This window comes from Amphibalanus amphitrite, unplaced genomic scaffold (assembly GCF_019059575.1).
Source record: "Amphibalanus amphitrite isolate SeventyFive unplaced genomic scaffold, NRLGWU_Aamphi_draft 000011F_arrow, whole genome shotgun sequence".
Classification (NCBI taxonomy): Eukaryota; Metazoa; Arthropoda; class Thecostraca; order Balanomorpha; family Balanidae; genus Amphibalanus; species Amphibalanus amphitrite.
In genome coordinates this window covers 2082381-2098521 of record NW_024881507.1, presented here as the reverse complement: position 1 = coordinate 2098521, position 16141 = coordinate 2082381, and the positions used below count along the sequence as shown (strand labels likewise).

The following is a 16141-nucleotide window of genomic DNA, read 5'->3' as shown; positions in this document are numbered from 1 at the left end:
AGTACAAAGGTTCTGGCACAGTCCCTGCAGTCTATGACAACGGGCGGTGTCTGCGCTTCCTTGCAGTCCTTTGACAGCGGGCGGTGTGCCATCGTTATTTTCTCAGGCGCAGTGATGGGCATGGTTACTTGCATGGTCCTCGTTGTGGCTGATGTATGCCCTCAAAACAGTCAATACATCTTAAATTCAGCCAGTCGCATTGTTTGCTGGGGTTTAGGTGGCAATGGTACTCGGTTTGGCATAGTGATATCGGTATGGTAATTGGTCGACGTAAGTGCTAAATATTCTTCGCCATGGGTGTTGGACGGTCAGGTAATGTGTGACGCGTTTCAAGTGTTGAAATGTTAATTCTACCTATACTGCAGGGCAGCGGAAAATATTTGATGCGACTCTGGGACACGACAGCAAGCGAATAAAACCAACAAACCCCTGATGGCGGCACGCACCAACCAGCCACAACATGCAAGTCTTGTTTCGCAGCCCTTGCTGCTGATCTTTAGTTCCTTGTTGATGGCCCTGTTCACGTCGATCTGTCATCTACATTGTACACGCCCTCGGTCGTACCGGACGTGGCGCCAGCCCTAAACGTCACTCCCACTACCACGGTCAAGGTCGTGTCTGGGCTACAGGGCCCACGACCGACGCACCTGCCCTCTCTGGTGTGAGGTAAATACTGCTGATTTTTCCGCCGACGTACTGCTTGCCACACGCTGGAAACGTGACGTGTTATAGTAGTTCAGCCGTGGTGCTGTAGTGTGTGGTGCGACGTGTGTAACATTACGTGTGTAACACTCTGGGTCCCTAGTGTCGATCCTGCCTGGAAATCTTGTGCCAGGCGACCAGTGTCGAAATCATAAAGGAATCCAAATCACGAACAACGTCGATTTCGAAAAGCGTGCATCCCTGGCTCACCAGCACTCCCTATCAGCACACCCATAACGGCAAACTACACCGAGCCAGCACTCAGTCATCCAGCGGAGCCAACGGATTCCTACATCACTGATTTACAGTGTACGCTACCGGGAAGACGGTGCCCAATCAGCTCCCATTTGTCCGACCGGCGCCGGTTCAATGGCGCAGCCTGTCAGAGGTGTCGGAGCCCGTCAGCGGGCGGTGCGTTCGGACGGCCGCCGCCTGTCCGGTCGTATTGCAGTGAGCGCTAATCCGCGGCGACTGTGGTGTGCCCTCGGATCCCGGCAGCCCCACGAAGCCTCACCGATCGTGTCCGGCTCGTCGGCGGTGGTGTATTCCCTGAACCACTCCAGGCACAGCTTCTCGTTGAAGGCCGTCACTCGGCGCCCGCTGAAAATGCAGAAACCGCTCCGGTTAGGTGGGACAGATTGATCAAGAGTGTCAAACGGGTGGCCACGTGACCCAGTGTACCAGAAACCGGACAGAGGGCAGTGGACACACGGGTAATAGACGCCGGACACCGGACACGGGACACGGACACGGGACACAGGACACCGGACAACGGACAACAAACGGACCCTGACCGGCACCGGGCGGCCCGGTCAGGATTCGTACAGAGTCCATTGACGCACTGCAAAACTAATCCCATGGTGATAAGAATTGTCGCCCCTTGTTCACTCGTGATGATAATAACTGGTGACACAGAACATCTTTCAACTCGAGTAGTGCACTTTGGTATCAATATTCTGCCAACCACAATTCATGCATTTTCCGACAAGTCCGCACACACACCACAGGCAAGACAGAAGTGTCAGTAGCTCGCCTCGCTCACTAGCGTCACACGTTGAACAAATACAAATATCCTAACGTCACTTTTGGCAAAGCACTGTACATGCACAATACACGACGCCATGATTGCATGCATGATTATTAGTATGCATGATTGCTTCGATTAAAATCGACTAATTTCATCATTCACTAAAACAATCAGGAACTTACAGAGCTAGGAAGACGCATCGCCATCCAATCAAGCAGAATAATGAAAAGCACGAACACCCGATGGATGAACTGATTATACAGTCTCATAAGTGGACTCCAATCGGCACATTTTAATTGCTTCGGCCGACAGGTGAGAAAGTGTTTTGACAACAAATGATTGGATAGAGGCTTTTGCTGTCAAACTACGTACTATCTTTCGGCAAACTACACTTGTTTTTGTGTCTCGTAGCCCGACCGCAACCACTGCGGGCATTTCTACACAAGATTTGTGACAGACAGTGCAAATGGCGTCTACGTGTTAGGTTAGGAACAACCGTTATTACGGAGCGATGTAGGTAGGCACCCACTAGGCACTGCATATCCATGTGCCAGAGTTGGGGTGCTGCTGCACGTGCGCACGTGCAGGGGTCGTTTCCAGATCTCGAGAACGGCTCGACCGATTGCGCTCAAATTTGGTACACAGTTAGGGACCGGTTAGTAGGGTGCCGTGCACAAGTCAGTTATGACCCATTTTGCACGTGCGCACGTGCAGGGTGCCGCTTCCAGATCTCGAGAACGGCTGGGCCGATTGTGCCCAAATTTGGCACATCGCTAGAGACCGGTTAGTAGAGTGCCGTGCACAAGTCAGTTGGAGGTACCCCCTCGAAATTCCGCACGTGCAAGGCCCACCCTCTCGCTCGCTCCGTTAGTCGCCCCAAAAGGCGTTATACTGGTTATATTTACCAACGATGTCATAAAATTTTGCCATTGCCAAAACACCCTAAAATAAAACGTCGGGTAGGTTTGTATTTGTAATTTATATTGCCCAGTCAACGCTTATAAACAAATAATCATGCTGGAAATAAACCATCGGGAGCGAGCACTGAAACACCTAGATGAAAGGATCTCACCTCACCTCGTATCCCACACACCGTTAAACAGCAGATCAACAAAAGTATGAACATCTGATCAATCAAACCTCCAGAAATATTGCACCGGCAGTCACAAGCCGCGATCTTCTTTGCCTCGGAGACAACTCCACCGCGGACCACCTCACCTCCGCTGTCCGTCCCCGGCCATCTCCGTCCTCGTCCACGGCTTGCCACCTGTTCACCATTTACACCACGGAGGGCGGGCCCTATCCGCAGCACCGAACGGTCAGTGGCGGTGGAAAGCCCACGCTGGCACCGGGCCACAGACGCGCCCGTGGTCACCCTGAGATCGGCAGGCACCCGGCCGGGGAGCGAATAAACGCACCGGAACACTTATCGGCTCCTCGGCATACCAGATACGGGTGGTAGAGTTCTCTGACACCCGCGGCACCCAGCAGCCGGTGTTAACAATGTTTGCATACAGACAGCGTCAATCAACGAGATTTGGGTACACGTCATGCGTGGATGCCATACTGAAATTGCACTGTTTTAGTTTCATTGTTATTCCTTTGTTAATTGCAGAAAACATGGTAAAATGTCCAGTCCCCTCCCCTCTTTTTGGACGGAGGAATGGCATAAGCGTTCATAGAAATGAAACGTGAAGCCTAACCGTGAGTACTGAGTGATATTGGTGTGATCGGTCTCGGCCTTTTACTGATTCACTGATCCCCGCTACCTCTCAGATCCACAAAGCATTCTCGACCCCTGAAAGGGTGAATATTCGTCGCGACAACCCTATCGCAGTCCATCAAAGATAGGAGGCAAATTGAGCCGCGCCGCACAGAGCACGGCCGGCCGGGAGACTCTCAGCACCGCCGCCCGGGCTGCGATCCGAGTCGGCAGTTGAGCGCGCAGCCTTTGTCGCCCCGGCGCTGCTTTCAGTCGGCCAAACGGCTCCGTGAAGCCAATCTCCCGAATCGCCAGGGGCCATTGTGCCGGCCGCCGGCCGTGTCGGTGTCGCCGGGCGCGCTCCGCGGGGTACGACGACCGTCCGATAGGCGGCCGGGTGGCCGGCGGGACGGTAACGCCGGCTCCTGATGGACGGCAACGGCGGGCGGCGCCTGACTGACGGACCGCACAGAGGGCCGACAGAGACCCTAACGGACCGGCTCCTCACAGACCCCGCGGCCGGCGCCTGACGGACCGCACTGACGACCGACGGCCCCTCACAGACCCGCGGCCGTCACCTACCACACGGTTCCTCACAGACCCCACGGCTGTGGACTACCCAATGGCCCCACGCAGGTGGGTGACAACAGTCAACGTCCCCTTACAGAGCTCACGCCGAGGACAGCCGCCGTAGACTGATGGGCCCCATGCCGGAGTCGCGAGTCTCTGACCACACGGCAGGCTGGCTGACATCGCTCACGGTCTGGGTCGGCCCGTCAGCCAAACACTCAGCCACCAAAACACGAATATAGCCAAGGACATCAGGCAGGATGTCGGAAAGGGCCGATATGACGCCACCACGTCCTTAACCATGTATCTGAGCCATTGGTGACCGCACGCCGGTGCCGGCCCGGGGGCCTGGCGCCGGGACTAACCTGAGGTGATGCTGGCTGGCCCGGTGCCGCTTCGAGCTGGCGTGCCGCGACGGCGCGTCCAGCTGCTCCTCCGACCGTTTTCGGCCCCGGGGCATTTCTGCTTGACCTTGACCCTGATCCTGCAGGCTCTGCAAACAAAGCAATCACTCAGCGGCGCACAACACACAGCAGCGGCTACCGGCTATCTGATGGACGCAGCTCCTCGTCAGCTTAGATAAGAGCGCCTTTAGTGCCCCAAAGAACAACGGTAAGACGAGGACACAAAGTAAAAGCGGAGTTGGATGAATAAAGCAATGATTAAGATAGTTAATGCACTCCCTTACGTTGCAATTCAGCAGCAACTGTTATCAGAATTTTTTTCTATGCAGTTTCGGAGCCTCGTCTCGTATTGGACGATGGTGGCCGGATCTGAGGAGATTTCGCGACTTATTAAATATTCATTGGACATTCGTTGCCTTAGTGACGTCAGCCATCAAGCATCATGGGTCACAGCAGAAACATATAAGGGGCGTTCAGCTTAAAGGGACCCTCCCACCTTCAAAAAAGTTAATGAATTGGCATGAAAGTGATGTCGCTCAGTTCAGAAAGAGCAAAAACGAATATCTACCAAACTTCATCGAAAAATATTCACCGGTTTTCAAGATATTAGACTTTTACTTTTGTTTACTTTTTGGGATCTCCGCTGTTCCTAGCGACTTTATTTGAAAGTGCGGCATTTGTTGCGCGCAAAGCAGCATATACCACCGCGTGCTACAAAACGTTTTAGTCAAACATTTAACGGACGTTCGAAAGCCTGATGACGTCATCAGATTCCCGTAATGGTTAAGAGATAGGGACCACGCTGGTCCCACCCTGCAAGTAAAGGGAAGAAATTTCTTGAACACCATAAAGCTGCGGGGGTTGCGACCAGGATAAATGGTGGTTTCTGAGCCTGGCCGCAAACTTGGCTATCTCAACTCAAAACTAATGTTAAGGTGGGAGGGTCCCTTTAAGGATTACTTTAGTCATTGAGCTGTCGGCCAAACCAAGGGAAATCGGGTCGGGAGTGTTTGCTTCTATAGCCGCACAGACCATTGCCAGCCCATTGGCTTGTCATAAATGCCACAATCCCGTCAGCAACGAATTATTCTCGAAGTCCGAACCACAAAGATGTCAGCAGCTAGGTGTGCTGACAGCTGTCAGCTCCGAACACACCAGTCGCCTAGCGAAGGCGAGGAAGATAAGGAAATATTACTCCGGTGCCATTTGTCGCAGCCCACCACCCAGCCAGTAACGAAGTCATGCGTCATATCTGCCGCAGTTACAGATACACATCGCTACGGCTACGAGCGAAGTTGGCAAATTCGTCCCGCTCATGACGCCGGGGTGTCGTCAGCACGCGTCCCCATTCTTCAGGTGGGAAAGTTTCGAACGCGACCCGAGCCCGCCTTTGGTGCTCGCGGAGCCCGCCTTTGTGGTTACAGCCCACCAACTTGGTCCATTCGTCATCCGCATCTCATCTTCGGCCTTCCCAAGATGATTTCACTCGACGATGTTAAAAGACATTCATAACCACGTTCAAGTGATCAGCTTAATCGAAAACGAGCAGCCATACTACAAGCAAGGCCCTATATACTACAAGTAGGTATTCCCGATCGCGACTGGCCGAATGGCTTCACCCGCCTCAAGGCTGTTGCAACCAACAGCTGAATATCCCGTAATGAATTACCGGATCAAGCACCGGAGCAGCGCTTGTCTGTGCATCTACATGGCTAAGGGTCAGTGCATGCAGTTATAGGCTTTTTGCTCAAACTCACCACCAACAGTGAACATGTGCAATGTGCAATAGCTGATGATTGCGATGAAAATATCCAGCCTGCAGCTAGACAGCCTGGACAGAATATAAATAATTGTCTGTGTTTCTCTGTTATCATTGAGCACTGCTGTTTTGCTGACATGGATGGTGAAGTCAACGAATAAATGAAAACAAAACAGTTTTTGTTTCAGACAACTAGGCTAAGTGTGCAGCTGCCAGCTAGACTGGACTACACTGCAGAGTGCAGATTCTCCAATATTCATGCCCTGAAGTGATGCAAAGACTTTTGCTGCAAACTAGTGCATTTTTCCATTACCTCCCAACAAGAAGGATCCTGACCCTGACCCTTCTTGTCCTGCTTTCTAACTTTGCAGAAAATTAACATGAAAAAGTGTTTTGATGTGTGGACAAATATCTAATCTATGCTCTGTCGCTCTGTTGAAACTATTTTGGTTAAGATTCTTGCATTCCCTGGTTTTTGTCTCATGGTTTTGTTTTGTGTTAAATTTCATGTGACTGTATGTCAATTCAGAAAACAAGTAAATGCAAGACTGTCAGGAACTGTGTGTTGGAGGACACCAGTAAAAAAGTATCAGTTATTTAGGGTAAATAGGTACCTATACCTACCAAATACCAATGTCTCCCAACCATCCAACTCTTTTCCTGTGACCATAACAGTTGGTACCTATGTCAAAATGAAAAATATGTTAAGAAGAAGAAAACTTTATTTTACTCCAACTGAAAGCAAAAAGCAGACTGGTAGACATATAGGTACACCAGGGCATACCATTGTTCTTCTAACACTTACCAAGGTCCCAAATGAGTAATCCAGTGAGGAGGTTGGTTCTGGCTCCTGATTAAAAAACGCCAGCGTCCAGGAGACAGAGAGAATGCCGCAGAGTTATGACTGCTCAAACCTGTAAAATAATTTTATGCTGTAAGATAAGGGGCAATGAATAACAGTGTGAATTGGTGTACCGTCCGAGATGTTTCAAAATCCATTTTCCATTGTTGAAGGGTAAGATCTTGCAGTTGACTGGCAGGAAATGTTAGATAAGTGCATTATAGCATGTTGTTACTAATAAAATTCATTTAGCCCAATTTAAGCACCATGGAACATTCTCCTCTCCAACCCACTATGCCATTCTAAAATTGAGCACATACACTGCACTCACTTTTACTTTGACTTATGAATGAGTGACTTAAACTATTGTGTGAAACAAAAAATTAGTTGAATGCACATGACAAATAAAGCCATGACAATAATTGTTTGTCTGTTTGTTGGGAGTTAGGGTTGTTCCGACTAAAAGATCAAGTTGCGCCCAAAACTGAAAACCATGAAAATAAAATAAATAAAAGAAAACTGGCATTAATTGAATTGGAAGTAGGTCGGTTGGTTGGTTTGGGTTAAGCACCATAGGTATCCGGTGGGGCAAGGTGCTAACCGGAACTCTCTCCATTCAATGTTAAAAAGAGTAACTTGAAATGCTGATGATTTGAAGACAAAAAGAACTTCAAACTTCTCATATGCATTCCCTCAGCACCATAATGTGAATCTGGGAAAAGCCAAGGCCGTAAAGCCAAGTCAGCCGCCAGATTGAGCTGAGCCAGTCCAGTTGGGGAAACTACGAGGCGAACGTCAAAAAATGGATTGGTCAATAAATGGACTTTTGATGTCCATATATGGGCATAAATGCAGCCCCCGCTACTAAGGGTGAAAAACGGTATTACGAGCCGGTACTTGCGGTATCGCGTCCACTTATTGGAGAGAAAAGGCTTCCATTTTTCACTAGGAATTGGTGTGATTTGATTAAATTCGGCGAATTGACTCGAAAATGGCGATAGGAAAACGGCTTTTCTACAGGTTCTGGGCGTCGCAATCAGCTGGCCATTCAATAAATGGATTGGTTTTATGAAAGAAAACTGTTAAAAAGATTTAATTTAATTACAATAAACAAAAATATTTAATTCTAAAATAATAACTTAACTACAATTAGAAAAACCATAAACAAAATAATAAAAATAATGACATTTTTAAACCACGGTACTGCTAACATTTTTTGGCGCGTGTGTTTCAATCCGCCATATTTGCCAATCACGGTTTGACCTTGCGTTGTAACTCTGCGATTTAGAGCCGCCAATTAATTATGCACCGGGCGAGTGTAGGCCTTGTGTGGTTAAAAAACATCCTTATGCCTTATTTTTTCATTTGAATGCTAAAATTCATTGAAAAGATGAAGTTGTCTGATTTTATGACCATATATGGTCATCGCCCCGCCCACTCCAGACGCTGATTGGCTAATCCAATTTTTGTTTGGCTCCTCGTAGTTTCCCCAACTGAGTCTGAGTCAGAGTCTTCACAAGCTGGACATAATAATATTGCTGCGTTATGGACATGTGGACACAACCACCTACCTAGAAAACTTGAAGTCGCCTCGTCTTTACTCTTGTCATACTAGATAGGAAGGTACTTAAATATTTTGCTAAATCATCGACGACGGGTCGTCACTTTGTCTCTTCTCAACTTCGCACCACGGAAAACAACGCAACCCCATTTTGCCGACTTCAGCCCCTCAGGTCGTGCCGATAGAAAAGGAAGTGAATTTAGACATATGTTCATTTTTCGCCCTAATAACAGTCAATTCTTTAAATCCAGCCATACAACGCCTGGTTGTGCTAACCGCGAGCGTACACTATCACCATAACCCAGCTTTTAGAACACATAAGTGACAACAAGTGCGTCATATATGTGACAATGTGGAAGCAAAAATAGATATGGAACCAATTTAACTTCAAAGGTTCGGTCGGCCTATCGAGTAGTAAAGGAATCTTGGGCCTTTGCCATTCCCGAGCAGGGGGCAGTTACTCCCAAGGCCCTATATATGTTACTCCGGCAATTTTCGCCGGTCGGCAAGTGTTACGTTAAACCGGTTTATGTGAGCCTGGTAGCAAAAACAAGAACGTGCCTCGGGCCCAGGCCAGGCAGCTCACCTCAGGACACCCGAGGCATGACCTTATCGGGAGACGACTGATGCGATGGAGGTACTGGCGGGGGCGGGGCCGCGGGCCATCCCCAAGTGACTGGCCCCAGCTGGCTGGTCTCACTCTCAGTAGAGGCTCTCCATGGTCTTAGGATGGGGAGGGGGTCCATCACAAAAAGGCACATCCTTATACCTACATTAGGCTACATTGTAAAAGTTAAATTATTGGGGGCTCGGACCCCCACAACGATGCCAGAGCCGCGGAGCCTGTGTCACTCAGCGTCACCACCGCCCCGCTCCCACTTTGCTCCCACTCACGCCGGAGACCGGGCCGGAGCTAGGGTTTCCCCTCCCCTCTCCCCCAGCTCTGCGCCGGGAGCAGGAGTCAGGCAATGGCCTGCGCCTTGCCTCTGCAGCGGTCCTGGTAGCGGTCACGATGCCCGTGACTGCATCGAGTGTCCTTCGTTCGCCAGTCGCTTCCCCGCCAGCTCGTTCGTCTGCTCATTTCATGGAAGCCGCGGACAGTCGGCACCCACTGCAGGGTGACCTCCTGAGACCTCGATCCCGACTTTGAGCTCCGTCCTGGTAAGATTGACGAAACTCACGTTTGTGTGTGTGTGCGTGTGCGTGTTTTTTTTTTTGTCAAGGAAAGACCGTGCCTAGTGACTAGTGAATCGCGATCCAAACTTCATTAAGTTTACAAAATAATATTTAGACCGTCGTTTTTCGTGGGGTTATGACATCGGTCTTTGCGTGCATTCGGCATCCGGATAGGTAATCAGGGATAATTTTACGAGATAGCCGGGATCATTCGGTGGTGATCATCTGACACCATGTATGTACAACGGACATGGCAACGAGTAAAAGAACCATTGGTGAAGCAAAGGCAACCTAAAAATGTGTTTAAAGGGACCCTCCCACCTAAACATTAGATTTGAGTTGAGATAGCCAAAATGGGGTCCCTGGCTCACAATTACCGGTTTCGGCACTCACAACATCGAGAAATGCCTTAAATCGGAAATATTGAATTTCAAAATTGCAGCATTTTGATTCAGAGGGGCTAATGCATAAGAATACCCCTCTGAATGTGTGACGTCAGCGCAGATATCTAACGATTTTTAAATGCTTGACTAAAACGTTTTGTAGCACGCGATGGTATATGCTGCTTTGCGCGCAACAAATGCCGCACTTTCAAATAAAGTCGTTAGGAACAGCGAAGATCCCAAAAAGTAAACAAAAGTAAAAGTCTAATATCTTGAAAACCGGTGAATATTTTTCGATGAAATTTGGTAGATATTCGTTTTTGCTCTTTCTGAACCGAGCGACATCACTTTCATGCCAATTCATTAACTTTTTTGAAGGTGGGAGGGTCCCTTTAATTGCATCGATGCTTCATGCAATACCTACCAAATAATTACCGGTGATCCCGGATAATCATCATCCATCATTTTCCAGCTGCCGAACGCAAGGTAAGTAGGGGAGAGTGGGGGAAATGCCCAGGGTTTTGCAATGCCATTATTCGAAAATGACGATCGGAAAGCAAAAACTTGGAATTTCAACGGAAGCCGACATCATTTTTCACTAAAAAATATCACACTTTTGTGCCTGAAATATAACTTTTTTGCTATTAAGCATTTTCCTGAAAAAGTGAAAGGGGCATCTTACCCCACAGGGTGGGAAAGACGCCCCATGGCGTTGAGGAAGATGCCCCCTCCATTATAATTGACATAAACGGGCACGTGAATCGCCTGAACGAATTGGTAGTCCGTTCGAGCCTGCAGTAGACACTAAATGTCATCGTAAGGGCCCTCAAAAGAAGTCGTAAGGGGCTTCAGAGGTCATCGTTACGGCCATCGTAGTCCAGCGCGGCCAAACAAGCCTGCGTGGTGGCGTTCGGAGACCGCTGTGGGGCCCTTCATGATGCTTGAGGGCCCTCGAGCCCATCGTGGGAACCTCAGATGCCAGCGCGGCACGTGGAGCCAACGTGGGAGCCCTCAAAGGATGTCGTGAGGGGCATTGGAGCCAATAATAGGGCCCACAGAGGCTGTCGTGAGGGATCTCAAAGTCAGATGCCGCCCAAAAAGTCGCTGTGTAGGCCGAGAGACCGGCATGGGAAGCACCCGACCGTACTGGACTCTCAATAGTCCCAGATCGGCTTTTGTCTCTCATCACAAGTATGTAATAAATGATTTGACGGGTTGCTTGAAGGACAGCCTACGGATTTAGGGGGAGGGATTTAGAGGGACAGCCTACGGATTAAGAGGGTCTTTCCCCATCACTCATCAGGGCAGGGGGCATCTTACCCCAAGGTACCGAATTAACATTAACCCTATTCCTGGCGGGCTCCGCCGGGACAAGAAACTGGCGGGGGGGGGGGGGCCGATTCGGCCCCCCCCCCCTGAGATCTCGAGAACGAAGCAAGATAGCGACAAACGGTAAACGGCATCAGATACGCACGGTCAAGATCTACAATTTTTACAAAGGTCATTTTCAGGTCAGGTCAAAGATGACGTCACAGGGGTCGAAAAAGTCAAAATGGCGGCGCTAGATATGGAGAGAGTTTTTCTCGAATAACTTTCGAATTAGTCAAGATAGGAACAAACTAAGGGCATCATCGTGATCCTCTCGTCAATCCGCATCGAATGATATATATGTTGACCTCGAAAGGTCAAGGTCAAAGGTTGACCTCAGGTCACGTGACCTCGAGGTCATCATGTATATCATTCGATGCGTCTTGACGAGCTGGACACAATGAGACCATCCACGCGTCTGTATCTTGTTCCTGTACGGAGTTATTGGCCAAAAACCTTTGGTGACCTTTGATGACGTCACATGACCTCACAGCTGCCCAACAGCAAAACAGACCTCAAGGTAGTGAAGGTTGATCGTATATGAAGTCATGTATGGTATATGGGGCCATTCCGACCCGTTTTAGTGGTAAAAACAGGGAGTTGATTTTTCCCCCATTGACTTATAATAGGGAGGTCGCGAAACTGACCTGACCTTAGGTCACCGATATCAAAATTCCGAGATATACAAATTGCACATACTGGTACCCTAACTAAAGCCTGAAGAGAAGAAATTGATCGGTCAAAAACTCTAGCTCTGGCGTGATTGCAAACTTTTCTGAGGTAGGGTCACCAAACCGCCTCTGGTGACCTGACCTGAGGTCAGATCAACTCAAAATTTTCAGACATGTTGCGTAGAAGCCTTTTAGGAAAAGTCAGAAAATTTGAGCTTCCTAGCTCAACGCGTTTGGGAGAAATAACCAAAAACCTCAGGGGGGGGGGGGGCTCCTGAGGCCCCCCCCCCGCCAGGAATAGGGTTAAATCAGTGCAATTTGTTAGCCATAAAACTACACCCTGAAACAAACTGTTTGGGACACAGCACACGTATGTTAATGTATCACGACCATAGCAAGGGACATAAAATTGTGTACCTTCTTTGATATTTACAATGTTTTAACACCAAAATATTTTTTGAAAGCAGCAAATAAAAAGCATGCACTCGCCAGCCAGCCGTTGCCCAACTGAGCTTCGCAAATTTTTGTGCAGCTAACAAGGCAGGCTTCTGCTTTACGCTAAAAACATTAATTTCTTGGTTCGATTATTTGTTTCGCCGCTAGAGGGGGTGGGGCGTCTTCCCCACCCTGGGTATCTTACCCCACTCTCTATACCTAAGGCGGCGCATTGTCATTTTGTGATGGTATCCCTCCTGTCAGGGGCTGAAATCGTGTCCCTACAAGTATGTGAGAGAGCGCTTACAGTTATACCTACTGTACCGAATTTCACGTGTGTTGCCGCTAGGTGTCACTACGGTATACGCCTGAAGTTATGCTGTGCCGCACATCTCCCAGTCTATGTTGTACCGCTACCGCTAGATATCACTACTGTTTGCGCCTGAAGATAGACTGTACCGCACGCCACGGGAAAGGTGGAAATACAGTTGACCGCATAAAAAGCTGTCAGAATCATGAGTCGACAAAACGTCTGCACATTTATAATTCATTTGCTGAGCCCAATGCGTACATACCCAGCTAACCAACTACATAGTTAGTTGAGGTCCCCCTCCCTCCACGGACCGCTGCTTGACCTTTCATTCCCACCTATTGACCCGCGGGCTGATAGAATGAACTCAATTATACAGCACTCGCCTACGAGCTGCTTCCACCACTGGCAGTGCGGACAGAGGCGACTTTATCTACAATCAGTTTGCCAGTCAGTCATAGGTGTTGATTTTTCTCTCGACACTGCCACAATATGGGCGGGTATCTGTTGGTTCAGTGATTTCCTCAGGTGCCGCGGTGGCCGGCCGTGTGTGGCGTACTGTCACTGGCGCGGCTTCCATGAAACCGGCGCGCATCATTGGAAAAGCTGAGGAAACGTTGCATCATAAACTCGGGCTACCTGCTACTCCACAGCAAACGTGTTACTTTTGTTCCATCGGTTCGAAGCTTTGTAAAAATATTGATTTTGTTTAGCTAATTGGGGCTCTAGGGCGCTCCACAGTATTGGTCGATTTGCGACTTTTTACTGAACTGTTTGAATCAAGTTGATAGGTAACGCAACCATGGCTTACTTTATTGATGTCATGGTAAGAAATGCTTTAGGCTTATAACTAAAGGTATGTAAGTACCTACCTAATAATTTGTTTCTATGGGCCCTTACCTACTATCCAATAAGTGACTTATTTTTTTCCGGCTACGCAAGAACTAGTTTAATGAGCAGTTTCTACATATATGTGCATATATGTATAATGCCTAAGAGATATCATATATTTTTTTCTGTGGCAATGTGCTGCGATGGAGCTTTCATCTTTTTTTCTTATACTTGCCCTGTGACATCATAGGATAACACTTGAGGCAGCGCCAGATATTTTTGACCGGGCATAGGGGACGGATTGGCCGACTGGAAACCCAAATAGAGGTACCGCTCGTGAACTTAAAAACCGAGGCTTTTTGAAACCTAACAGCCCAAAACACATCGAATGTTGCATTCCGTTTTAAGACGGTGATCCCATGACACTTATGGCCACTGGTCAGCTCACCTGGTCAACTAACTTTGCCTTTAAAAAATATATTTGTGGTCCTTTCAGTCCTGGGGATGATTTCATAGACGTTGTGTTAACGCATTAGAGTAGCAGTGCCAGCCATTCGCATGTTTCGTATTTTTTTATTTACGACCTTCTGTCAGTCCGGATTCATTGATCTCACCAGCAAAAAGAAATTCAGGAAAAGTGCGCATGCCTCATTTGATGTCTTGAACAAACGCGCGAAAACTGCAACACAGTTTCAGGATCATTACAGGATCAGGATCGCCACCCATATCCAATGAGCAAAGTGCAGCTGATGACCAGTGCTCACTCAAAAGGTCATGTCAGGTCATGGAAGGTCACCAGCAAACGGCAGTTTTCGATTAAGTACACGTTTAAATTGATCGTTTTTTATCTTCATTTTTATTCGATTGGTTGGCGAAATACTGGGCGGCTTGAGCCGGCGGCGATTTTTCTTTTGGTAGGACTGGCCTCTTGGTAAAAAATGACCGCATTGCTGAAAATATTATCCTTCGTGTTTCCACGATTCTTTATCTCGTAGTCTTCAAGATTGTCGGGTGTGTTCAGATACGCCGAAACCACGGCAAAGCTGTCAGTCAGCTTCGCTAGTCAGCTCAGTCAGAGACTGAGACACTCACCTCGGCGTGAATTTAACCTCAAATCCCCAGCCAACTCTTGTGAAACCCTAGGCACAAATCATTTCACTGACTCCGCTCCACTGACAATAAAATAGCGCCCTTTATCTACTCGTCAGTTACATCCGCTTACGTGAGGGTTTCGACTGTGCTGCACAAAAATATAATTTGTTACGCAGCACAGGAGCCAAAATAAACTTGCGATTCTCGCACCAAGATATGCCACAAATGTTCCGAGATGCCTGTGCTGCACATCATGGCTGTCATATTCAGGTAAAGTTGCTTCTAAGTGTAAGGATTTTCGTTCTCCCGGTGTTTTCTATAATGCATTTGAATAAAAAGAAGAAAATACGACCAGGAGCATCACCCAGACTTGAAGGGCTAATCCTCCCCACTCTGTAGACTTGGATCAAAATCCTCTTCGTTCCCGTCCCCCTATGTTGTCACCCATGGGTGACATAAAGTTCCAGACTTGAGTGTTTTTATAGAAGAAAAAAATATTAAATTTACCAGTATCGTAAGTGCCATTAGAAATAAGCATTGAGCATGTTTGAAATAGGTGCACTTTTTGACCCAGCATTAGAGAGTGGATGTCTAACAACACGTCCTTAATACCTACGTCACACGTCTCACGAGACACGTTGTATGGCAAAGGATGCCCAAACTTCCTTGGCGATGCTATATTTTTATATCCAACCCATCTGCAGCTATTCAACACCAGCTGGCGTTTTTCGATATTTTGTCTTTCGATATTTTGCCTTTTCGATATCTTGTCTTTCGATATTTTGTCTTTCGATATCCTGTCTTTTCGATATTTTGTCTTTCGATATTTTATCTTCCGATATTTTGCAGCTTCGATATTATGCTATTCGATATTTTGCGATTTCGATATTCTGCGACTCGATATTTTGTCATTTCGATATTCTGCTTTTCGATATTTTGCTTTCGATATTTTGTCACTTCGATATTTTACCTTCGATATTTTGCGACTCGATATTTTGCATTTCGATATTTTGTCCGGAACCCCCTCTGGACGGGCTCAGCCCCGGTGACTCACTAGGGTGCCTGCCCAGACCAATGTCTCCCCCTAATTCCTATCATCCTTCCGGCTCTGAAATGGTCTCGTCAGACCGAAAGGAAACAAATGGCGACACACCTTCATGTTTTGGGGTGACGCTGCACACGGCGCTGGTGATAGGGTCATGTCGAATTTTCTATGGGAGTTCGATTTGACCTTTCCCACCGATGTGAAACTTTCTCACCGATGTTTTCTGGGTGTGAGATTGTCATTTTATTGATATATTCTCTCAAA

The 16141-nt window shown here is 48.0% G+C and overlaps 1 protein-coding gene across 5 annotated transcripts in view; it reads right to left on the bottom strand.

Annotated features, from left to right (window-relative positions):
• LOC122382592 overlaps window positions 1-16141 on the bottom strand; it is a 55105-nt gene that overhangs the window by 6330 nt on the left and 32634 nt on the right. The window contains exons 1-4 of one of the 5 annotated variants that reach the window (XM_043368140.1): window positions 9153-9167; window positions 6970-7078; window positions 4367-4494; window positions 1217-1302 (exon numbers count right to left, since the gene is read on the bottom strand). In XM_043368140.1, the coding sequence (XP_043224075.1) occupies window positions 1217-1302; window positions 4367-4461 (181 nt within the window). In that variant the 5' untranslated portion in view covers window positions 4462-4494; window positions 6970-7078; window positions 9153-9167. Of the gene's footprint in view, window positions 1-112; window positions 1303-4366; window positions 4495-6969; window positions 7079-7576; window positions 7638-8576; window positions 8775-9152; window positions 9168-16141 lie in introns of those variants that run through there. The other 4 variants (XM_043368132.1, XM_043368151.1, XR_006256705.1 and 1 more) reach the window with 4 other exon arrangements.